General features: G+C 51.8%; 1 protein-coding gene across 1 annotated transcript in view; it reads left to right on the top strand.

The window, feature by feature from the left end:
- The first annotated feature begins 10,202 nt into the window (after positions 1 to 10,202).
- DTX4 (deltex E3 ubiquitin ligase 4) overlaps positions 10,203 to 25,244 on the top strand; it is a 36,712-nt gene continuing 21,670 nt past the window's right edge. Inside the window, exons 1-2 of the mRNA XM_078433507.2 lie at positions 10,203 to 10,413; positions 18,553 to 19,279. Coding sequence (XP_078289633.1) covers positions 10,203 to 10,413; positions 18,553 to 19,279 — 938 coding nt within the window. The remainder of the gene's footprint in view (positions 10,414 to 18,552; positions 19,280 to 25,244) is intronic.

Genomic DNA, 25,244 nt, shown 5'->3' with positions numbered 1-25,244 from the left:
GCTGGTAACTTTAGGATCTCTAGGTGAGACCAGCCTGGATTTAGGGTGGACTGGAAAACCAATGACTGAGGTCCATATAAGGGAAAGGAGAGAGAGGTTTCATGTACACCAGAAAGAAGGCTGTGTGGGGCAAAAAAGAAGGAGGAGCAGGAGGTGGAGGAGAAGAAGGAAAGGAAGACGTGCTGATCTGAAAAGCCCCGGATGGGACAGTTGGGGTGGTGGGCCAAAGGAATGAGGGGTAAGAAGCATCAAGCCGATCAGTTTCCCTCCAGGCTGCAGCCCATTTCAGAGCCCTGTCTCTTTTGCCGTCACCTCCCTCACTCCTTATCCAGCAGGGGCCGACTTTGTCACGTGTTTGCCAGCCCCCAGGTCTCTCCGGTTCCTTCACTGCATCCACTCAACCCCCGGACTCTATCCAGGATGCTCACTGCAACTAGCTTCGGGAACAACTAACACATTAAAAGTTTATTTGGTCCACCCAAATCACCGGCAGCTACTGAAAACAAATTTAGAAGCATATAGTGACTCTCCTCTCCCTCCTCACCCCTGATGCTTTTCCTCTCTACCAAAACCTCAGCTGATTTTGGAGAAATCATTGGAGATGGAGCTGAGCTCACCCTGCCCCCAAGGGGGACCAAAGTCCATATACACGTGTGTGAATCCGGGAGGGAGCACCCAAATTTATGGCCCTGTTGAACTCAGGTGCCCAAATCACCAAACTACCCTGTCCCAGAAGAGGAAAAGGTTCTGGGCACAGGAGTGTTTAAAGGCCCCAAGGACTGATTGGTGGAGCTCAGGCAGCTTGCGTAGGGGCAGAAAGTGGTCCCTGGGCCTTGATGCTCATCAGGCACTGAGAGGTACAGGGAGAGGACCTAGCTCCAGGGTTTAGGTGCTGACTTTGGAGTGAGAAGAAAGAAGGGAAAAAGACTGACAGCTGTTCGTTCTCTCCTCCTTCCCCATCCTCCCTAGCCTGACCCCCGATCACCACCCTGAGCTTCCCTGGGCTCCTGGATGGAACCTTTGCTTTTCATTGCACTTGTATGGGAAGAAAGGCACTCTAATTCAAGTAATGGGGTTTAGGCAAGATTGAGGTGGGGAAGGAAAGCTGAAGTGATCCTGTGGATGGTTACTTTGGGTGGATTCAATGATTGCTGTTGTAGAGTTGATATGTTGTGGAATGATGGACTTCCCATCTCCGAAGTGCCACAGAAGATTCTCCTGTTAAGGAACTGCTTCGTGTTGGACATATAGCCTGTCCCCAAGCCACTTCCCTGTCCCCTCCGAATATTCCAGCAAAAATAATATAAAACTTCCAAAGAAGAAAAGAAAATCCCAATTTGGGTTAAAAACAGGCAACTGGAGCATTCAGAAAAGCCACTTCCTGATACAACGTCGCCACCTGCTGGACGCAGCCACTAGCACACCCCTTCTAAACAAAGGCTGCCATTGACCTGTTGCTAAACCAACCTGCGTGGAAACTGACCTCAGGAGTCAGGAGGTCTTTTTCATCTGGCATCTCCTTTTTAAGGCAGTTCCACTCAGACTCATTTACTAACAAAGGAAGGATCCAAAGGCCTTGGAAGTCAAATACTAATGGTATGTATATTCAGGAGCTTAGCCGGCCTGGCTTAGGCATCATCCTTGCATTTTACATGAAAAAGTAGAAATTGCATTATCACCTACGTATCACCTGGATTTTATTGTTTTCCTCCAGGGGGTCTCCCTAGCTTCTGACAGAATGCAATCAGATCATCTAAACGTGGTCAGGGACAAAAGTGACTGCAGACCGAGTCACAGAAGGCTGTCTACCTCTGGTGTGCACCACTTCCAGAACATTCTCCGAGTGTCCCAGCCAGCAGCCAGGGATGTTTACTAGTGCTGTGTCCCGTATCAAATCCTGAAGTCCAACTTGTACCTCATCAGCACTATAAGTTTTTAGAGAACCCTGTCCCCATTTTTCATTGATGTATAGGGGGCATGAAAACAAATTAGTGCGTGGGGACCCTGGGTGGCTCGGTCAGTTGAGCGGCTGACTCTTGAATTCGGCTCAGGTCATGATCCCAGGGTGGTGGGATCCAGCCCGCGTTGGGCTCCACACTGAACATGGAGCCTGCTTAGGATTCTCTCTTTCCTTCCCTCTGCCCCTCTTCCCAGGTCGTGCTCCCTCCCTCTCTCTCTCTCTCAAATAAAAAAAAATTTAAATAAGTAAGTAAATAAATAAATAAATGTGACCCTTAAGGATCTGAAGAATATAGAAATAAAGGCCTTTATCATACATACGTTTAATTTATCAGTTGACCCCTGTGGGAAGCTAGTGAGTCTGAAGGACAGCAGTTGACAGCTGCCAAGTCAAACCGAGTGAGTGGTAGGCACCACAGTGCCACATGTGGTATCTTTGCCAGAGTAAATCAGCACTGCCCCAAGAACATGGTATTCGGCCATTGACTGGATTAATGTGCTCTTTTGTGCCACTATCAGAAAAGGGCATCATAAGCCGTTCAGCTCACATGGACTAGACGATGGCATGTTTTTTCAGTTTTGCCCCAGACTATATTAGCACTCTGTTTGATACAATATAGATAGGAAAAGTCTGGACTATTTGTGCGTCCTGCTGACCATCACATCAATCCACTCTGTCAATGACATCATGCTAATCAGGCCAGAGGAGCGACAAGTAGCCAACGGAGATCGACTCTATGAAGAATCAGCAGCCCACTAAATCAGGGATGTGCCAGGACATCTCACCCAAAGTAAGAGATAAACTGGTGAATCCTGTGTGCATCACTATGAAGAAGGAGATACACTGCCTCTTTGGTTTCTGAAGGTAGCATAGTCCATACCTGGGTATACTGCTTTAGCCCATTGATAGGGTGACAGGTGCCGGCTTTAAATCAGGCTCAGATTACAAAAAGGTTCTGCAGGGGCTCCTGGCTGGCTCATTCAGTAGAGTGTATGACTCTTGATCTTGGGGTTGTGGGTTCAAGCCCCACGTTGGATGTAGAGATTACTTTAAAAAAAATAAATAAGGGGGCGCCTGGGTGGCTTGGTCGGCTAAGCGTCCGACTTCGGCTCAGGTCATGATCTCACGGTCCGTGGGTTCGAGCCCCGCGTCGGGCTCTGTGCTGACAGCTCAGAGCCTGGAGCCTGCTTCAGATTCTGTGTCTCCTTCTCTCTCTGCTCCTCCTCTGTTCATGCTCTGTCTCTCTCTGTCTCAAAAATAAATAAACGTTAAAAAAAAAATTAAAAAAAAAAATAAATAAGGTGGCTTGGTCAGTTAAGTGCCCCAACTCTTGGTTTCAGCTCAAGTCATGATCTCAGGGTTTGTGAGTTTGAGCCCTCAAAGTTTGATCCCCTGCGTCGGGATCCTTACTGACAGCATGGAGTTTGCTTAGGATTCTCTCTCCTTCTCAGTCTGTCCCTCCCCTGCTCTTGCTCTCATGTGCTCTCAAATAAATAAATAAATAAATAAATAAATAAATAACAGTTCTGTAGACTCTGGTTATGGAAAAACGAAACAAAAGCAAACAAAGGAAAACAGTGCTGTCACTTGGATGGTGCATCCTCCTGGCTGACTCTATATCACAAGTGTCAGATGAGGGGAAAGATACCGTGTGGAGTCGGAGTGCCTGGACGGTTCAATCAGTTAGCCATCCAGCTCTTGGTATCAGCTCAGGTCGTGACCTCACGGTCATGGGATCGACCACGCTCAGCGTGGAGGCTGCCTAGGATTCTTTCTCTCCCTCTCCCTCTGCCCCTCCCCCACTCTTATTCGAATGCACTCTCTCTCTAAATAAATAATTAAACATTTTTAAAAAAGATACCATGTAACTTAACAGAAACCCATGGAGGAGGGGAAGGAAAAAAAAAAAAAAGAGGTTAGAGTGGGAGAGAGCCAAAGCATAAGAGAATCTTAAAAACTGAGAACAAACTGAGGGTTGATGGGGGGTGGGAGGGAGGGGAGGGTGGGTGATGGGTATTGAGGAGGGCACCTTTTGGGATGAGCACTGGCTGTTGTATGGAAACCAATTTGACAATAAATTTCATATATTGAAAAAAAAATAAAAAATAAAAAAAAAATAAAAAGATACCATGTGGCGTTTATGGCAAACCCAAGTGGGAGAATCACAATGCAGACTCCTGGGGTTCTGAAGCCATATCATGCCGTGCGCAGTGCAAAATCGTATGCCTTTTGCATAGCAAATCCTGGTGTGTTACTGGCCCCCGTTAACAATGGAACACCCGATCTTGAGATATCAGGTGACCATGCATCCAGAAAACTGCCCATTATGTGGTGGGTTCTCTCAGATTTCTGAAGTCACAATGTCGGCTGCAACCAAACACTGTCTCTTATAAGACACTGTCTCTTATAGAAGTGACGCACCCAGGACTGAGTATGAGCAGGACAAAAGATCACGAGTGAGTCACATGGACAATGTGGACAGCATCCGTCCAGAGACATCCACATCCTAATTCCTGGACCCTGTGAGTATGTTAAGTTACATGGCAAAGGGCAAAGGTGGGCCATCTTAATTGGCCATTTTAGCTTCTGAGCTCCCTGTTGGCCAAAACTGTTACAGGGCACGAGTTCAGGAGGTCTCAAAGACTGCCTTCAGGTTCAGTCATTTTATAAAAGATTCACAGAAGTCAGAAAACTTATGTTCATGGTTTTGGTTTCTTACAGTGAAAAAAATACAGATTAAAATCAGCAGAGGGGATTTATTCTAGGCATCCAAGGCTGATTCAACCTTAAAAAATTATTTGATATAATTTATTGATGTAAGGACACATGAGCAGGGTAAAGAATAAAAGCGACATGATTATATCAACAGATGCAGAAAAAGCATTCGACAAATTCCAACACCCACTTATAAAAACTCTCAGCAAACTAGGAATAGAGGAGAACTTCCGCAGGTTGATAAAGAACATCTACAAAACCTACAGCTAATATCATACTTCATGGTGAGAAACTGGATGCTTCCCCGCTAGGATCAGAAACAAGGCAAGGATGTCTGCTCTCACCTATTTATTATCATAATGAAAATCCTAGGTAATGCAATTTGACAAAAAAAAAAAAAGGTGCAAAAGTGATACTAATTAAGAAGAAAGATATAACATTATCTTTATTCACAGATGACGTGATTATCTATGTACTATGTGTAAAATTCCAAAGAATCAACAACAGCAAACCTCCTGGAAGGAATAAGAAATTGTAACAGGTTGCAAGGCACACAATTACTATACAGAAGTCAACTGCTTTCTTATCATCTTATACAAATTGAAATTTGAAATTTAAAACATAATACTGTTCACTAATAAACTGGAGAATTCTACCAAATATTTAAAGAAGAATTAACATCAATACTACAAAATATTTTCTGGAAAATAAGAGAGAGTTCATTTCATAAAGCTAGTATTATTTTGATACCAAAACCATATAAAGATAGTAGAGAGAGAGAGAGAGAGAGAAGTACAAACCAATATCTTTCATAATTTTATACCTCCAAAGCCTCAAACTATTAACAATTAGAATCCAGCAATATTTTTAAAAATTACTCCTGATGACTAAGTGGAGTTTATTTCAGGGATATAAATCTGGTTCATTATTTGAAAATCAATCAATGCAATCTTCCATATTAACAGACTAAGGAAGACAAATCACATGATCATACCAATTGATGCAGAAAAAGCATTTGGTAAAAATAAATGTTCATGACAAAAAAAGTCTCAGAAAATTAGGAATAGAAGAACTTGGTAAATAACATTTGAAATAAACAACTATAGCTGATATATTTAATGATGAAAGACTAAATGCTATCTCCCTATGATCAGGAACAAGGCAAGAATGCCCATTCTCCCTACCATATTCAACACAGCACTGGAAATTCTAAGAATTATTCTATGGCAAGAAAGGGAAATAAAAAGCATAAAGATCAGAAAGGAGGAAGGGCACCTGGGTGGCTCAGTCAGTTAAGCATCTGGCTTCAGCTCAGGTCATAATCTCTTGGTGAATTCAAGCCCCCTGTCAGGCTCTGTGCAGACAGTTCGGAGCTGGAAGCCTGCTTTGGATTCTGTGTCTCCCTCCTCTCTGCCCCTCGCTCACTCACACTCTGTCTCTCAAAATAAATAAACATGAAAAAAAAGTTTTAAAGAATAAAAAAAAAAAAAAAAAAGGATATATAGATGCCAAAAAAACCCTAAACGTATGACCTTACAATTGTACTCCTGGGCATTTATCACAAAGAAAAGGAAACTTTACATTCATGCAAAAACTGGTATATGAATGCTCACAGCAGCTATATTTGTAAAAGCCCAAACTAGAAACAACTCTATGTCCTGCAGTGGGTGGGCAATACAGTACACTTGTACTGTGGAATACAAGGAACAAACTCTTGGTATACACAACAATCTGGATGAATCTTTAGAGAATCACACTGAGTAGAAAAAGCTAGTCCCCAAAGGTTACGTAGTCTATGATTCCATTTACATAACATTCCTGAAATGACAAAATTATAGATATGGAGAATCTATTAGTGATTTCTAGGGGTTAAGGAGAGGATGGGAGGGGAAGGATCGGTTATGGCTATAAAAGGACCACATCGTGGAACCTGTGGTAATAGAAATGTGTGTTGTTTACAGTTGTATACAAAGTGTATCTTGTCTTGTATGATATATGAGACAGTGCTGTTGTATCAATAAAGGAGCAGAATCACAATTATTCCTTATTTTGACTGTGTTAATGTCAGTAGTGATACTGTACAATACTTTTGCAAGTATAGTTTTATAAGCTGTTACCATTGGGAAACAGGGGGGAAAGGGTACAGGAGATCTCTCTGGATTCTTACAACTACCTGTGAACCTACAATTATTTAAAAATAAAAAACGTAATTTAAAGAGAAGGCGATGCAGCTTCTGTCTGACTCTTTCTGTTGGGTCACACGCATTTGGAACCGAACCTCCAGGCTGTGAAGAAGCCAATCAGCAACCTAGTCCACTTGTAGGTGCGTGGGCGGATAGCCCTACCTGAGTTCCCAGCTGACAGCCAGCATCAAACGCTAGACAAGTGAATGAACAAGCCTGCACGTGATTTCAGCCCCCAGCCATCCTTCACCCTCCCGGAGCAGACACTAGCTGTCCTCATGGAGCCTTCGCCAAGCTGCAGATTCACGTGCAACATAAATCCTTGTTGCCGTTTTCAGCCACTAATTTTAGGATGTTTGATACAGAGCAATAGGTAACTGGAAAAAAGAACGACTTTGCCTCTGAACATGCCACAGACAAGGAGTATGTCTTTTCCCTTGAACCTTTGTGTCAAGTGCTGATGGCATTTTTTTTTTTTTTTGAAGTATCATCAAATTAAACCTTTGAACAATTCAGACTGGCTTCATCCCAATCAGTCTCAATTGGTGAGGTTTTATTATACCTGCCATCTTCCAAATCACAAATTAGGCACCTCACTTGGTTAGAGATTATTATGCCACTTATGGGTGTAGCTTACCAAAAATACACAACTGTAATTGATTACTAACGTCAACTGATCTATATCTTGGCTTCCTCTTACACATGAATCAGGCTACGTACAAACCCTCTCTTATGTCATCAGGCATTTTTTGTCCTGTTGTACAGGCACAAGAAGACCAGATACAGGATCAAGCTGGACATAGGTAAGAGCAAGTGTCTTCCTACTTCCTATTCATCTTTCAAACAACCTTTCATCTTTCAAACGGCCGGTCTAACATTTGGTGATAGCCCTCTTCTCTGGTTTGGGCTTTTTCCACTTGAGAATGCCTGGTTGGGCTGGTCAGGTGCTGTTTTCTCCCCGGTACTTTCAGCATTCTCTTAAATCATTACTGACAGTTTCTGGATCCATACTTACCCAGACCACAAGGAAGTTTCCAGGGTCTTCGAACTCTTGGTCTTATGATTGGAAATAAAAATAGCTCCACAAAGCTTTAGGTTCCTCTTACTTCACCTCTACTTTTGTTCTTCCAGAACACCCTATCCTCGTGTTCTCCCCCTTCCCTTCTTTCACATTGAGGCACTTTTATTTATTTATTTATTTATTTGCCACATACCTTGATTCTTACTATACTACCCCTTGTCACATAACATGTATGATGGAATAGGCTTTTTTTCTTTGTCTTTTTCTTTTCTTTCTTTCTTTCTTTCTTTCTTTTTTTTTTTTTTTTAGTCCAACTAAGTTTTGAATACCAGTTTCCCTTCTGGCTATATAGGTAAACTGGGTCAAAATCCTCAAATGTCCTAAGTCTCATTTGTAAAATGGGAATACAATGGCTCATGGTAGGATAAATTGAGATATCCTTTACTCCTTTCTCTTTTGTCCTTGAAACCCTGAAATTTGATGTCTTAATGAAGGTGTTGACTGAGTTGGATTGGGAGACTGGCCTTAGGGAGAGACTAACCGGATCTCCAGAAGTCATCCTGGGGAGATTTTGGCGCGGGGGCATCATCAAGAGTGAAGCTCAGAGGCAGCCTCCATCCTAGAGCTTTTTGGAGGCTGGACGAAGAACATATACGATTGTTTTTCCTTTTGCTTCTTATCTAGAACCCTGTGAACAGGGAGACGAGGGAAGAAGGATGAAGAAGAAATGGAAAATGCTAACGATAGAACAGGTGGCTGTAATTCAAGAGGGAGCAAGAGAGGGAAAGCAAATCTTCCGAAACAACAGACAAAGTTCATGACTTTATGAAAGAAAATGGTTGTTTCAAAGAGATTCATAATCCCAGCCCCTAACACAAACTGTTTTTATTTCTGTATCGTATCCTGGATCTTCCTGATCATATGAATTCATGTATGCGGTCGCCAGCAACCTCAGCAAAACGAAGTTTGCGTTCTCTGGCAAAATTACCGTGAAATCCTGATGTTAATCTGCCCTTCTAGGTTATTTTTCATATTAACGAGCGATGACGAAAATAGCCAAGTCTAGCTCGTGTCTGTCCTACTCTCCCAATATTTTGGTCACAGAAACCCTGCAGAATAACTCAATTTAGCCTGTATCTCCCGGACTACAGTAACGTTGAAGCAGACCAGAAAAAAACACATTTGCCCTCTAGGCGGACGATATAAACCCATCACCCTCCAAATCGCTGCAACCCTTTGCACCGGGTCTCAGGAGCAGAGGTTAGAGGCGAGCGGCCGTGCGTGGCCACTGACCCGCACGCGTCGCCCCGGGCCAGCAGGGGGCGTGTGAGCCGCGGGCGCCCCGCTCCGGGGCCCGGGCCGCCGGGGGCGTGGCTCCGCATCCTTGACGGACAGCTGAGGATGCGGGCGAAGATGAGGTAATAGGAGCCGGAGCAAGGAGGGCGTGGGGGTGCGGGCGCGCGAGTGTGTGCGAGTGTGTGAGTGTGAGTGCGTGCGCGAGCCGGAGACACCGCGTGTCTCGGCGCTGGCGCTGCGGACCCCGATCGCGCTGAATTGAACGCGGAGAGAAAGACCATTCCGTTTCTGGGAGGGAGGCTGCAAAGCGGCGGCGCGCGACAGCTGCGGTCCCGGGGCCGCGTCATGGCCGGCCGCTTTGGGGAGCCTGGGGACGCGGGAAACCCCCGCGGGCGCGCGTTTGCCTTAGCGCCCCGCTCGGGAGGGGCGCTCCATTCTGGAGGCGACTGAGCAGAGCCGCAGGGAGGGGGAGCTCTCGCCGCGGCGGCCACCGCGTCCGCGCGGCCAGAGGGTGGGCAGGGAGGGGCGCGCGGGGAGGGGAGCCCGGCGTGCCTTTCCGAGCGCGAGCGCGCGGCGAGCTCCCACCCCGCCGCCCGCAGAGCCCGAAGCGCAACTGGTGCGAGGGCCCGGGGCTCGCGTCGCCGCCAGCCCAGCTCGGGCCGCCGGGGCTCCGGCCGCGCGCCCGCCGGGGCTTCGCGAGGCGGGGGCCTGTCTGCGCAGGGCCGGGGCTTTGCATGAAGCCGCTCGACCCCACGGAGCGGCGGCGGCGGCAGCGGCGGACCCCGGCGGCGGCGGCGGCGGCGGCGCGCGGTCGAAGCCGGGCGGCCCGGGTGCCCGGGCCCCGGTGGATGCGCGGCTGGGGAGCGGCCCATGGGCCGGAGCTGAGGCTGCCCGGGGCGGCGGGGCGCGGGGCGGGGGGCGCGGCCGAGGCCCGCGGGCGGCGGCGCAGGAGGAAGCGGAGGAGGACCGGCGCGCGGGGCCCGGGAGGCAGGCGGCGCGGCGCGGCCGCCGCGGCCCGGGGCTCGCCATGCTCCTGGCCTCGGCCGTGGTGGTCTGGGAATGGCTGAACGAGCACGGCCGCTGGCGTCCCTACAGCCCGGCCGTGAGCCACCACATCGAGGCGGTGGTCCGCGCCGGCCCCCGCGCCGGGGGCAGCGTGGTGCTGGGCCAGGTGGACAGCCGTCTCGCGCCCTACATCATCGACCTGCAGTCCATGAACCAGTTCCGCCAGGATACCGGTGAGCCGGCGCCCCTGCCCCGCCCGCGCCCACCTCCCCTCCCTGCCCTGGGATCTCCCGCCTCGGGAGCCCACCGGGACCCACCCAGTCCGCAACTCCGTGCGGCGTGTCACCAGGAGGTGGTCGTGGAGGGGGCGCTTTACTCCCCGCCATCCTCTTAAGATTGCCCCCGCAATAAACGTCCATGCAAGTAGTATCCGTGTTCTGCTTGTGCAAATCGAGCTTCAACCGAGCCCCTAAGAACCGCCCCCCCCGTCCCATCTCGCGCCCCCCTTTAAGCGCTTGGTGGCCCCAAGTCCTCCGATGTAGAAATTCCAGGGCCGGCCCAGCCCACATGCAATCCCAGCCGCTGGGAAAGGTTTCCTGCATCCTCACGCGGTGGCTGACCCCGCTTTGCCTCAGGCACCCTCGGGGCCGCCACCTGTCCCCCTCACCACCCACCTTACTGCCTCTGCCCCTTCTGTGTGGGTTGCCTTCTGTGGGTTGCCTGCCCGCAGCTGGGTCCTGCGGGGGGGAGGGGGACTGGGGGGAGGGAAGAAGGGGTTCCCTGGAGGCATTCGCTGTGGTCTAGCAGGAGAAGGGCGGGCGCCCTGGGAGGAGAGCCTGGAGCTGCTGGGGGATTCCGGGACATGAAACACCCCGGATGCTGTGGCATTGGCCAGTACCTCCTGTGCACTCCAAGTGCTTGAAGCAACAGGCCAGAGCAGATGGAGAGAGGAGGGGGAGGGCCGCGGCTCCGGAATGCCTGGCAGGAAAGCCGCTCCCTTTGTCCGCGTAGGAGGAGGTGGATTCCTAAGGAGAAGGGGTCCCCAAGCTTCCTCCTGAAACTGACACGCTGGTCTTCCAGAGCACTAAACCCCCCATCTTTTCGTGGGAATCAGGTTGCCACTGTGGCCACCACAATCCCACTTCCCCCCTGACCAGGCTTTGCAGGTCAGAGCAAAGAAGAGGGGCTCAGGGTGGTGGGTCAGTGGCGGGAGGGGCAGGACCCAGCTGCTTGTCTTTGCTCGGCTCGGGGTGTCCAGGCTTAATTGAGGACCTGGGACAAGTCTGCCTCCTCTCCAGGAGTCTCTGTCTTCTTGGGGGTGGGAGGTTGTTTCTGGAATTCTGGCCCGGCTTTCCGGAGATTGTGACCCAGGAGCCTGGTGAAGCAGGTGTGGTGGGGAGGGGCTAGAGAGGATGGGGGGGGGGGGGAGTCCCAGGGGATCAGAGAACAGCTGCTTGAGCAGGGCATCCCAGCCTCCTTGGAAAGCCCCCACATCCTGTGTGCTAATTAGGATTGTCATGGGAAAGGGGTGTCTTTCCACCCTTGCGTCCCCATCTTCAGTCCTAACTCCCAACGGCTTCTTTGCCAGGGACTTTGCAGACACCGGCCAACTGAGTAAAGCCTTCTGGGGAAAGGATTCCAGAAGTGTTAGCATCTGGAGGGGCTCGATTAAACCCCGGTGGTGGGAAAGGCAGGGAGGTGGAACTGAGAGACACTGGGAGGGAGGAGGGAATGGGGAGGAATGTTAGGAGATTGAGAAAGAGGATTAAATGTGGCCAAGGGGAGGGAAGAGAATGTAACTGGGCAATTGGGGTAAAGGTTGTGGAAGTGAGGGTGGAGGCAGCAGACTGTTGGGGGGCAAGGAGGAGGGGGGGTTGGTGCGCTGAGCCCCGGAAGTGGGACCTGGGAGATTAGCAGTTAAGACACCTGACCCAGAATTCCAGTCCTAGTCAGAATAAACAGGCAGGTGTTAGCTTCTCTATTTCAGACTAAATCTCTGCAGCATAGAGAGAAACACCCTGGTGACATGCTTGTCCCAGCCCCTGTCCCACATTTGGGTAGGGGTGAATTTAATCAGTGTTTAGGGGTATCTTAAAGAGGGGAATGAAGAGTCATGGCTTGAAACGCCCTTTCTACCATCAGATGTGAAATTATGGAGAAAACTGGGTTAAGGGACGGAAGCCATGTCCCCCTCCCAGGTCCGGCCACCCTTCCCTGAAGACAGGCTGACCATGGCCTGGTGGTTAGCAGTTGAGTCCGAGGCTGGGGCTTCTCAGGTTTTAGACCAGAGGCAGAGAGCTAGTAGCCCGGATCATTTTAAAGACTGCCTCGGGGTGTGTTTTACATTCTTGCCTGTCTTAGAGGCTCACGACTCAGGCTGCTTCTAATGGTCAGTCGATGAATGATCCCGACGGCCTTCCTCCCGGTGCCAGGCCCTGCGCTGGCTGCTGAAGGCACTGGGCTGAATTCCCAGGAATGCTGGGCTGTCAAGGAGCTTGTCAAAGCAGAATAGAATCTCTGGGCTTCTGGGCTTGGAGCCCCCTCCTCTCCCTTCTCCACCAACAGACAGGCAGCTCCTCTCAATGTAGCTCATTGATGAGGCCATGACAGGGTAGGAACTTCATACTGCGGGCGCCCAGGCAACCTCAGCCAAGCCCTGGCAATGTTTAATTAAATTACCCGCCATCCCCAAGCCACGGTTTGAAGCTGGGAACCAGAAACATCCCCAGAAACAAAGAAGAGCTGGAAGTCCCCCTGCCAGACTGAGTCCTCTTTTTTTTTTTTTTTTTTTTTTTTGCCTCCTCTATGTGGGGACATTTCCTGACATGGAGCTTTGTTTTTTTTCACAAGTTGCCTGGCTTGCTGCAAGTGAGGCCTCAGACCCTCGGCTCCCCTGGGCTCCAGCCTCACCCACCCCGTCTCCAGGGAGATGGCCGGGAGGGTACATGGGCCCTCTGCCGCCTTTGTTTGCCCCGGGCCCTTCCTCCCCACACGGCCTCTGGGTTCCAGCTTATTTGCGCTCTGCTGGTCTCTGGCCATCGTGTTTCCGTGTTTCCGGCTAGGAAATCTGGAAGAAGGGAGGAGATGAAGCGAGGTAGAGGTGACAGTCTTGGCTGCTTCCAGAGCCTTGCTTGTGCCCTGTGCCTGTACGGTCATTTGCCTCGATGGGGCTCACCTTTTCTGTCACAGGCAAGTGACTGGAGTGCTGTCCTTCAGCATCGCCGTCCCTTGTATCTTCCGGGACACCTGATTGCCACCACCTCCAGGGCTCCAGCAGCAGGACGTGGGGAGCCTGGGCTGTGAGTGGGGAGAGTGACTCAGGCTGTCATCCCAGCCTCATTGGCTTCTGTGTGACCTTGAGCAAGTCCCTTAGCTGCTCGGGCCACGTTTTTTTCTCTGTAGAAGGAAGAGCAGCCTCGAGAGTCCCCTGGCTCCTTTCCTGTCATCATTCAGATGGGCAGGTGAATGGGTTTGGCCCCCGCACCTGTGAGGATGCTGCTTGGAACTGGCCTGGTGTGAGGGAGCGTCCTTCCCAGCTCAAGAGTGTTCTCTGCAACTTTTGCCTTTTCTATGTCTTTAATGTGGTGACAAAGGTCAGATGGAGAGAGATGACAGGTTTTGACAGAAGCTGATTCTTTGGGCCCCACAATACCCTCTGCCCTGTGTGAGCACCGGAGCGGAAGAGGCAGGTGTCGTGATCGTTACAATATGGGGGATGCCCCAGGCCCCTTGCACACATACATTGTCTTGTTTGATCCTCACAGTGATCTTAGGAAGGACCTATTGTCCCCATTTTATAGGAAAGGAAACAATCTGGAAGAGACTAAGTTGCTCTGAGTTTTACAGCTAGTCCATGGCAGAGCTGAGATTCCAAATGAAGTGTCCCACGCTCTACTCTGTCATCAGTGAACGCTTCTGGAGCGCCTACTTCATGCAGGCACTGTTCCAGGCATGTGGGATGTAGCAAATGGTGAAACTTCTAGGGCTTTGCCCCCACAGGACATTCCAGTGGGGCTGTGGGGCGCTTGGGAGAGGCCCGGGATCTCTCTGACACAGCGATGTACAGATGCGGGTAAAGTGCCTTTGAGACTGGCTCATGCCTGGAAGGTGTTTCTCCCTTTTCCCAGGAGCCAAAACATCTCCGGTGCTTCGGAATGCAGGTGTCTGAGCTGCCAGGAAAAACTGATCTTCCCTCTCTTTCTCCCTGCTTGGTTTATGAACATTCTTTATTCCTATCCCATTAGCGGCCTTTTCTTTGGGTCACTGCACTCAAGGACTAAATGGATTTCTCAGATCATCTAGTTCGTGGGCCTGACTATGGAGGAGGCCAGGACTAGCACATTCCAGACAGAGCGGACTCTGAAAATAATCAGAGACACGAAATCCCGCGATGAAATTCTTTTGTACCACGGCGTTGGTTCTGAAGTCTGCCTTCTGTCTCTAAATAACCTGCTGGGGCTGAACTGAACTCAGCGTCTTTCCCTCCAAAAACTGGCTCTTCCTCTTGAAACCCCTCTGCCGGCAAATGGTGTCCCCATTTTACCCCTTGCCCGTGGTGGAGACCTCAGGATTCTTTGACTCTGTCACAGTGTTGTTCTGGTGCCCAATGTGTAAGGCAACGTAGACCGTGTGGCCAGCTGTTGAAATTAGTGTGCATGATGAAAATCCGGGACGGTTGTTTGCATGCAGATGCCCAGGCCCAGGCCCTGGAGATGCTGGTGATTCCTCATGGCAGCCAGTGGGTACTCTAGAAGGTGTTAAGTACCCCCAGGAGATTCTGAAGCCGGTGATTCTGGAAACTCTCTTGGAAAGCATTGAATTCAGCTACTCATGGTCACTTCCTACCCATTTCTTCTCTGTAGGGTCCCTCCAGTCTGTCACCTCCTTTTCGTCTCCACTGCCCATACCCTCATTACTTCTCACTTGGAACTCATTAACAGAGCAACTCTGGTCTTGTCACTTCTCTGTGTCACAGACTTCACTGGCTCCTCATTGCCTACAAATAAAACCTTCACAGCCTGGCGTTCCAGACTGTCTACGCCTCAGCTCTGACATAACTTTCCAGGTTTATCTTCCTCTCTGCCTTATATCTTCCGCAATTCCTGACAAACAGATGTCCCTTTCATCCTCCTGCATCAGAGTTCTCTGACACCCCCTCCCCGAACTATTCACAAAGTCCCTTCTACTGAAACGCCCTTCTTTGCCCCTTTCGCCTGTTGAAATTCTCCTTCTCATTCAAGCCTCATCCATTGCTTGAAATGTCCTCCGAACCATCATTGCTTCCTTTATCCGGTCGGTATTTATGGAGCCCCTAGGAAATGTTGGGCATGGGGGGGGGGGGGGAAACTATGAGCAAACACCTGGGTGCCCACTCTCGTGGCATTTGGGAGTCCGGTGAAGAGATACAGACATTTACCAAATCACACCAGCAAATGTGTAACTGCACATCAAGATAAATGCTGCAAAAAAAAAAAAAAAAAAAAAAAGACAAGAATGAGAATCTGATCTGGTCAGGGCAGTCCAGAGAAGTTTCCTGGAGGAAATGAGCGGAAATCTGAACTATGGGCAGCAAAGAGGATGCCAGAGTGTCTTGTGGGGCGGGGGGAGTCCAGCATTGTGCAAAGGCCCGGCGAGGAGAAACATGGCAGTGGGGAGAGCCTGGAAGGGCCAGTGTGGCAGAAATGTAAGCAGAGTTATTAGGGTGTGAGGCGGCTGCAGAGATGGGAGGGAGTGGAGAGGGTCAGGTTTTGACCTGAGGGGAGTGCACGGAAGGGATTCACGCACAGTGGGGATGTGGGCAGGTTTTCTCAGCCCACATGCATTTTGTTGGCACCCTTCCCATGGCATATTCTGCCTCATAAATAGTCATTCGCCCCCCTTGTCTAGTTTTAGACCATAAGCTGTTTGAGTAGTGCCTGCATTCCCCAAGGCAGCCAGTGGGGACCCGGCAACATGTGACAAATGACTAAATGCCGAAGTAGCCAGAAGTCTACCTTGCCTTTGTGGAGTCCTCATTACTGCCGCCTTGGGCGCTAGAGCAGAGCTGGAGGGTTGTGACTCTGCCTGCACTCGAGGCACCGTAGGAAAAACGCCAAGACCCTGGTCCACATGGGGCACAGGCAGATCTGCACCCCAGACCTCCTGAGGGGGGCCTGGGCTGGGAGAGCATTTCAGGAAATGGATGGCAAATGGCACAGGACCCAAATGAGGACTGTCTCGATAGGTAGAAATGGCAAAGGAGGGCATTTCGGTGCACGGGACCTGGGGAGTAGTAGGGGAGGGGGTCAGAGACCTGTGAGGGAGTGCAGGACGATAAAAGGCCATGCGTCTGCTGGGAGTCCAGGAAAAGAGCAGCATGGGGGCGGTTGGGGGTGGGGGGACATAAACCTGGAAGGGTATGGGAGAGCCACAGCTATTGGGATTGATACCACTGTTGTAAAAAAAAAAAAAGCCTCTTAAGCATATTTGTGAGAATCGGACACGTGAATTGCCCCCGCTTCGCTGGAGAGAAGCTAAAATAGGGTCATTTAACCTCTCGAAACTTCATCTCCTTCATTTCATTGATCATATGGGATGAGATAGGGGCTTTCTAAATAAGAAAGATTGTATAAGAGGTTATATGCAAACTCCCCCCCCCCCACACACACACACCCCACACCCCACAGATATCCTCTGAACTAAACTTACCATGACTTCTCCATCCCGCTTGGACATATAATAGAAAATAAATTACAATGATAACCAACTTTTATTGAGCTCTTGGCATGGGGCAGGTGCGATTTCAGCCCCTTCTATTCATTCCTTCCTTTAATCCTCAAATCCACCCTTTGAAGTAGCTCCCCAGGACCCAGGCAGATGCAGACGAGGAAACTGAGGCTCAGTCGCACAGCTGGAAGGGACAGAGCCTCTGCTGTTGGACCCAGAGCCTGTGCTCTTTGTCCCCCAGTGAGCTGGCTACTTACGAAGGAAATGGAGGCAAACCGGGGAACTACTGCCCACCCCCCTTCTTCCTCCTCTCTTCCTCCCATCCCGCTCCCCCCTCCCCAGATCCCCCAGCAGCGTCCTGGTGCTGAATAGGGGATTGTTTTCTTCACCCTCCTGCCTCTGAATGTTGATGTTTTGGGTCATTAAGGGGCTTGGAGATGGGGTGGGGGGCGGGTTATGACCCTGGAAAAGGACTGAATAGACATTGTTCCTTTTCTTCCCCCCTTGAATGGAATTCTGTCCCCGGCCTTGGTGTCTCCCTCTGGGTTGGAGGAGGGGATGGGTCAGAGGCCCGTAAAGGGGAGCCTTTTCCCACCACTGATGGATAAGGCCTAAGCTGACAGATGCGAGATTCAGGCACTCTTGGAGCCCTCCCAGGTCCCCTCACCCTGCCTTGACCCAGGCATCTTCGGCCTTGATGTTGATAGCCATGAAATGAGCCCTGATTGGGCATGAGTCTGAATTCAGTCTTAGGGTGGGTAGGGGAGAAAGAGGCAACAGTTATAGACTTCCTTTTCCTTCGAGTCCCTTTGAACCTGTAGGTTCATTTCTTCTGTACTGCTTCCCTGAAATAATCCTGACCTCTTCCCTGCTCTCCCTTCCCCCAGTGAGACTAAAGATCAAGACAATCCTATCTTTAGGATGGCTTGAGCTTTGGGAAAGAAAAGTGTTAGAGAAATAGAAAATTATCATGATCATTATTACTGTTTTGATAGAAGGTTTAATGCTCGAAAGTGTAAGAGTTCTGGCAACCTGATTTTCTATTTTTGTTTTTGCTGCACCCTTAAAGGGACAGAGAGGGAGCTCTCACTCCACCAGGCTGGGCTGGCTTCCTGGGGGTCTCATCTTCTTCCTCTGCCCTCTAGGCTATCCTGACCTTTTGTTCTTTTCCTCGTAGCCCTCCGGGCAGGGGCATTTGCAGGGTAGGGGACAAGTGACAGGCTATTTCTGAGCGCCTACTGTGTGTCAAGGGCTTTACGGGCCTTAGTGCAAATTGCAGGGCGCAGGAGAGATCCAGGACGTGGCATCCATATTCCAATACATATTTGTTTGTTAGATGAATAAGCAGATCGCATTTATTTTCACAAAAACTCTGCAAAGGAGTCCTTGTTTCCCCGGGAAGGAAAGGATGTTGGGGATTTCTATGTAAACTGGGAAGTGAATGAATTTGGCTGCCAACCAAGGTCTCCGGACTGCAAACCGGCAGGTGCTTTTTTCTGGTACCCCACACTAACCCCACACCCTTCACGCTGTCACTCAGATGCTCCCACCCCACCTCAAAGCTGATACCCCAACAGGCAGCCCAGTGCCCGCCGGCCCGCCGGGCTAACCAAATCCGGTTTCATTCCCTGCTGACCCCTACCCTGTGCTCCGTCCCCCTCTGCCAGGGACCCTGCGCCCAGTTCGCCGCAACTACTACGACCCGTCCTCGGCGCCCGGGAAGGGCGTGGTGTGGGAGTGGGAGAATGACAACGGCTCTTGGACGCCCTACGACATGGAGGTGGGCATCACCATCCAGCACGCCTACGAGAAGCAGCACCCCTGGATCGACCTCACTTCCGTCGGCTTCAGCTACGTCATCGACTTCAGCACCATGGGCCAGATCAACCGGCAGACGCAGCGCCAACGCCGCGTCCGCCGGCGCCTGGATCTCGTCTACCCCATGGTCACGGGCGCCCTGCCCAAGGCCCAGTCCTGGCCGGCCAGCCCCGCGTCGGCCGCCTCGCCCGCGGCCCCGCCCTGCTCCTGCCCACAGTGCGTCCTGGTGATGAGCGTCAAGGCCGCCGTGGCCAACGGGGGGAGCGCGGGGCCGCTGCAGCCCCCCGCCGCCCGCAAGCACATGCCCCCGTCTGGGGCGGCCAGGCTGCCCCCCCCACCAGGCCCTGCGGCCAAGCCGCTGGACAGCACGGGCACCATCCGAGGCCCGGTGAAGCCCGTCCCGTCGCAGGCGATCCGGCGACAGGCCTCCGGCACGCCGGCTGGGGTGACCATGGGCTCTCCTGCCAGCCCCCCCGGAGCCAACGGCAAGACGGGAAGGGTGGCCCTGGCGACCTTAAATCGGACCAACCTGCAGCGACTGGCCATCGCCCAGTCCCGGGTGCTGATCGCCTCTGGGTAGGTACTTTCACCTGATGCCTGTGAGCGTTTAGGGCACAGGACCCGACTGACCTGGGCCAGAGGTGAAAGGGGGCTGCCTGCCAGGACTTAAGCTCCCTGTCCTCTTGTCCTGACCCTCCGGCTGCAGGTGGAAGGCAGCACGGTGTGGTGGGTAAGGGTGGGCTTGGCCTTTGGGGTCCACCGGATCTGGCTTCTAATGGAGATGTTGCCACAGCTATGTGATTTGGGACACGTGCCTAATATCCCAGAGTCCTAACTTCCTCCTCCGTAAATGCCTTCGATAATCCTCCCCGTTAGGGTCACTGCTGAGGGTTGAAGGTTATGCAACCTTAAGGGGGCTCCCACCAGGATCTAGGTTGGGGGCTTTATCACCTCATTTAATCCTTACAGCAACTCCTTTTTTTTTTTTTTTTTTTTTTTTTTTACCATGTATTTATTTTTGAGAGACGGAGACAGAATGTGAGCAGGGGAGGGGCCGAGAAAGAGAGAAGGAGAGAGAGAGAATCCCAAGCAGGCTCCAGGCTCTGAGCTGTCAGCACAGAGCTGGATGCGGGGCTCTAACTCACAGACTGTGAGATCATGACCTGAGCTGAAGTCGGATGGTCAACCGACTGAGCCACCCAGGTGTCCCGATTACAGAAACTCTTTGAAGTAGGCATTTGGATCCCCTTTTACCCAGGAAGAAATCAGAGGTTCTCTCGCTCAAGGGCAGAGAGCTAATCATTGGCTGAGACCAAAATTCAAACTTCAGGAAGGCTGATGCCAGAGCCAGACTCTTTTCTGACTGCCATCCTGCTTCTCTGTCACAATGCCCGGCACACAGCAGGTGCCGGATGAGACTTAGCTCCTTTCCTCTGGTCTCTCTGGAAACTGGAACTCCAGTTTGGAGCTAAGAGCCCATATTTAGTAAGCACTTACTATGTGTGCCAGGCACCTTCCGTGCGTTGTCTCAATTCTTCCCGTGACAGCCCAGTGTTGTCGGTTCTGTGATCACTGCTTTTTATGATCTTCTTGGTCCCCCTAATCGTCAAATGGGGGAGACCCAGGTCCACATGGTGCCCACGGCCTTTGCCTGCCAGCTCCCGATTTCTTGTGAGATTGGCCTCTCACGCCGGCCCCATCTTCCTTTCCTCCAGAGGGGCCTGGCCCTACCTGTGACCCCTGAGCCCCAGACTGTCTGGGTGGTTTGGACTGAGGTTGTACACCCAAGTGGGAAATTCAGGCTGCCCAGGGGAGGCCATCTGCACACAGAGGTTCAGCGCTGGGAGACAAGGAGAGGCAGGTGTAGTGGGGAAGGAGAGGCCCGGCCTTCCCTCGGGTCTCTGCCCTAAGCTAAGCCAGAGTCTGCAAGGTCCAATTTCCTCGTGTGCGAAATGGGGAACCTCACGCTTGCCTTGCGTGCCCCATGGAGTCCTTGTGGAAACCTCCACTAAGGGAGTGCATCCCTGGAGAATTTACCAGATGCACCTGCCAGTATTATCTCATTCTCTGACCTGGTGCACCCAGTGTCAGGCTCGGACACGCGGCTCAGAATTCACTTCCCAAGGAGGGCCACACGGCCCATGTGTCACAGAGTGGGGGTTGGGGCCCAGGGTTTAGTCCTCTAGTCCTCTGCCCTTTTGGCTAAAGCTCAGCTCCTCGCCGTATGCGAAGGCAGTTTATAAATGGTCAAGTGCAGGTCAGATGTGTGGGGTTTTCACATGACTCCTTCTGAACTGGCAGAATATTTGGTAGAGGGGAATGGGCACCTAAACCACACCACTGCTCAGTTTCTCCCCAAGGCCACACAGCAGCGTCCTGGGGGCCTCTGACAGAGTTCAAGGGTAATTATTTGTGCGGCAGAGGGAGGCTCATATAGTGGATGAGAAACCCAGCCTCCAGCACCTGACTGCCCCGGGCTGGAACCCAAGTTCCTTCGCGTGCAACTTGGGGCAAGTTTTGCACCCTCTGTCTTCAGCTTGCTCCTCTGTAAAGTGGGGACAGTCACAGTACCTTCCTTATCAGGGCTGTCATGAGGATTAAAGGCAGTGCTCAGCGTGTGGATTTAGCCCAACGCTCGGCAGTAGTAAGAGTTTGGTCAGTATTAGCTGCTATTATTATTGTTGTTGTTAATGTGTATCTATTGAATGTGTGCTGTGTAGTCGAACTAAAGTCAAAGCTGAGCAGCCTCTAACGCCCCACCTCATTTCTGGCGCCCTTGGCAAAAGCCAAGTGACCTCGTGCCATAATTGAGGGCAAGGACACCCTGCTCACTTTAAACCTCACTGAGGAAGCCGACAGCTCTTTCTCTCCACTCTATTCCCCCTGCCCGCCAGCCCAGCGGAATCGGAGCCGGAGAATGGAGTGGAGAATGGAGTGGAGGTCCGGGGGCAGTGCTGTTTCAAAAGGCCTATAGAAACACACTTTTTTCTCCGCTCTGTTTTCCTGACAGGGGAGGCCCCGCCCTACCCTTCTATCTTCCAGCCCCTTCCCTTTTCACCTCTTACCACCACCCTCACCCCCACCACCATTTTCTCCTTCAGTCTTTCTTGGCCACTTAATTAGCGTGCTTATTCCCTTTGTCTGGCATTGCCGTCCACCTTCTGTCGTGGAATGGCCCCTTCCCTCCGCCCTCCCTGTCCGTGAGCTCTTCAAGCAACTTTCCCACGGAAAAAAGGAAGACCGGGGAGGGCGGGAGAGGTGGGCTGAAGAGAAGGGTTTGAGGGGGAACAAAAGACCCTGTGAATTATTCAGACACACAAGCAGGGGGTTTGTAAAGAGAAAAGAGGGGGGCTGTGTAGTGGGGGGCGGGAGTCGCCCCTCTGGCCCTCTCCTCCAGAATCGAGGCTTCTCTATCTCCAGCAAGACTTCGGTTGCTGGAGAGACAAGACCATTGTCCTGTAGGAGGATTCCTGGGTTGGCTCACAACTCCAAAAACACCCCACTGTTTCTCACCATGGTATCTGCAGAGCTTTTCTCCTGCCATCAGCCCCCTTCTCTGCCACTGTGCCAGCTCTTGTCTTTTCTTAGTTTTATATTTGAGGGACAGAAATGGAAACTGAGAACAGCCCAGCAGAATGGGGAGGGGGTGTCTTCCGATGCTGAGGCCAGACAGCTTTGGCCCAGCTGGAGGATGTGAGAGGCATGCCAGTGATTGGCCTGCTGATTTCTGGAAGGAGGGCTCAGGCATGTACCGGCAGGGAGGGGAATGGGGGGGGGGGGGTGTGTGTGACCGGTGGGGACTCCATGGGCCGCCTCCACGGCCGGCCGCCTCCACCGCTTTCATTTTAACCAGTCACCGAGGGGGAGGGCTGATCAGGTGTTGCCACCTCAACAATCCTGTGCACTGCCCAGGTCTCTGCTTTACACTTTGCCCTCCGCATCCTCAAGAATCAGAAAATTGGACTATTCCAGCAGGAAAAGGCTTTATCAAGCCCGACTTCCTCTTCCAGTTGAGAAACAAAAATGTAAACAACCCCCCAATTTGCATGGGGCTTGCCAGTTTATAGAGTATTTGACCTAGATCCTGAATCCTCACAGGGACCCCAGGGACAGAGATGTAGGGTGGCCCTGCTCTTGGGTGTGGTAACTTGGATGTGGTCACCGAAGTGCAGAGGGGCCATGGGGCTCTCCCAAAGGCACAAGGTCAGTGCCAAGCTGGGCTGGAAGGCAGGTCTCCTGACCCCTGTGCAAGCCTCCTTCCACTGTACCCTTCTGTATTTTGTCAGCAGATCTCTTCCTCCTCAAGTCCACTGCCACCATCCAGAGCCTGCTGACAAGTTTTCCCTTTCCTGGCATGGCCCCCACCACGGTATTCCCGGGAGTCCTGGGTCCTCATATGGACCCTCCCTCTCTTCAGACCTGGCCCCGTCCCTGGGTCCCTGGGCTGCCCATGGTGTGCTAGGGGGACTCTTTCCTGGTTAACCAGATTGGGTGTGGAAACCTGCCAGTCCAGTTTGTGGGAACAAAGGTGGCTTTTGTCACCCAGATCACAGCTACTTATCTCCTGGTGGGGGCCGGGGCGGGGGGGGGGGGGGGGGGGGGGGGGGGTGCTCGGAGCTGGTAAGGGGGTGGGAAGGCAGGCGCAGGGCTGGGCTGTGAGCGTTGCCCCCTTGTGGGGAGCCTGCGAACAGACACAGGCCGCCAGACTCCTTCACTCCTTTTCCAGACCAGTGGCGGGGAGGCCAGTCAGTCCCCGCAGAGGACCCAGAGCTTAGGCGGCTGCCTTGCTCTTAGGCATTGGGGCAGGGAATCTTCAAGAAGTCCATCCCCCGGCACCTGCTAACTCCAGACCCTCACAGGTTCACAGGTGAGGTTGTGAGGAGTTACTGGCAGGTTTGGGGCTCCAGTCTGGTTTCCCTGAGTCCAGTCCACCATGCCGGGCCTCGCCCTGGGGGGCAGGCCATAGAGTCCAGAAGCAAGGCTGAGCCTCTCTTCTTGGCCAGCTTTCCTTTTGTGTTGAATTCAGCTTTCCCCTCTCCCCATCCGGGTTTGATTTATCCTGGGGGTGGAAAGTAGGCTGTGGTGGTCTGTTGAGACACAAACGCTCCCACATCTGTTCTTTCACATCCTTCCCACAGCCCTGGTGCACGTGTCATCATCCCGGGGAAGGGACAGGGGCCCCGGAAGACTCAGCGTAGCCCGGGAAGCACCCATCCCTGTGGGCATGTGGGGGACAGGCAGACCCTCTCCTCAGCCTTGAGGCCCCCCATTCCAGCCCCTCTCTTGTAGTCCTAGATTTATTCCACATGCTCTTTGTTCCCCATGTCCTCTGTCTGCCACGTGGGGTGACAGAGGGGTCGCAGAAACACAAGAGCCCAGCACAGCGAGTGGCTACAACAGCGGGCTCCGGAGCCAGATTTCCTGGGTTTGAATCCTTAGCTGTGTGACCTCCATCAGGTTTGCTCACCCTCTCTGTGCCTCAACCTCCTTGCCCATTAAATTGGAGCTAATGATAACGGCACCTCCTGTGGAGGTTGTTGGAAGTCTTAGATGGATTTGTGCGATGTGAGCGGTTAGAACCGTGCCTGGTACCAGGTGGGCTCTTCAGGGTCACACATGGATGAAGGGCCACAGGCTGTCTTGTTCACCGCCGTGTCCCCAGGCTCTAGGGGCGAGTCCAACCGGAAGGAGGGCTCTGTATGAATGAGCACGTAAGCAGATAACGAACACTGCAAAGAAACAACTGAACACGCCCCTTCCCCTCCTGTATTCCCAGCACCACCCTACCCCCCAACCCCCCATAGCAGATCTGCTGGCTTCTCAGGCTCTCTGGCCCCTGGAGTCATCTGTGACCTAGTCCATTGACGTCCTCGAGCTCCCTTTCCCCCTCCGAGCCCATCTGTGGAAGCCTGGGTGGCAGGGGCGATGGCGCACAACCCAGCCCCACGTGTCCCCATGTTTTTCTATTTGGCATCGTGGGAGGCCTCGCCTTTCCAGGCAGCTGTGCGGACTCCTCTCCAGAGCCTGGCTCGGGTTTCTGGGGAGAAGGACAGAAAGAGGAGGAGGCTTTGCCTGGTATTTAGATTTCTCAGCGAAAAGGAGGGGTAACAGCTGTTGGAGCAGTGGTTTCCCAATGTCAGGCCGGGATCAACCTTATCTGGATCCTCCCCAGAAGCGAGAGAAAATGCAGGTTCCGTGCCCTCCTCCTCCCCCATGGGAATTCTGATTCAGGCCTGGGGCTCTGTCTTTTTAAAAGCTTCTCAGGAGCCACTTGGTACACCCACCCGGGCTTGAACTTGCCTCTCCATTTTTCATTCGCTCCACAAACACTCACTGAATGCCTGCTAGTGTCAGGCTGTGAGGATATTTGTCCGTGTGGAGCTTTGATTCTGGAGGGGGCGAGAGTAAAGCAACAGCTTATTTTTTTTTTTTTTTTTTTTTTTTTTTTTTTTTTTAAATTTTTTTTTTCAACGTTTTTTATTTATTTTTGGGACAGAGAGAGACAGAGCATGAACGGGGGAGGGGCAGAGAGAGAGGGAGA

Source organism: Panthera onca, chromosome D1 (assembly GCF_046562875.1).
Source record: "Panthera onca isolate mPanOnc1 chromosome D1, mPanOnc1 haplotype 2, whole genome shotgun sequence".
Classification (NCBI taxonomy): Eukaryota; Metazoa; Chordata; class Mammalia; order Carnivora; family Felidae; genus Panthera; species Panthera onca.
Note: the sequence above shows the minus strand (reverse complement) of the source record. Positions and strands in the feature narration are given on the sequence as shown.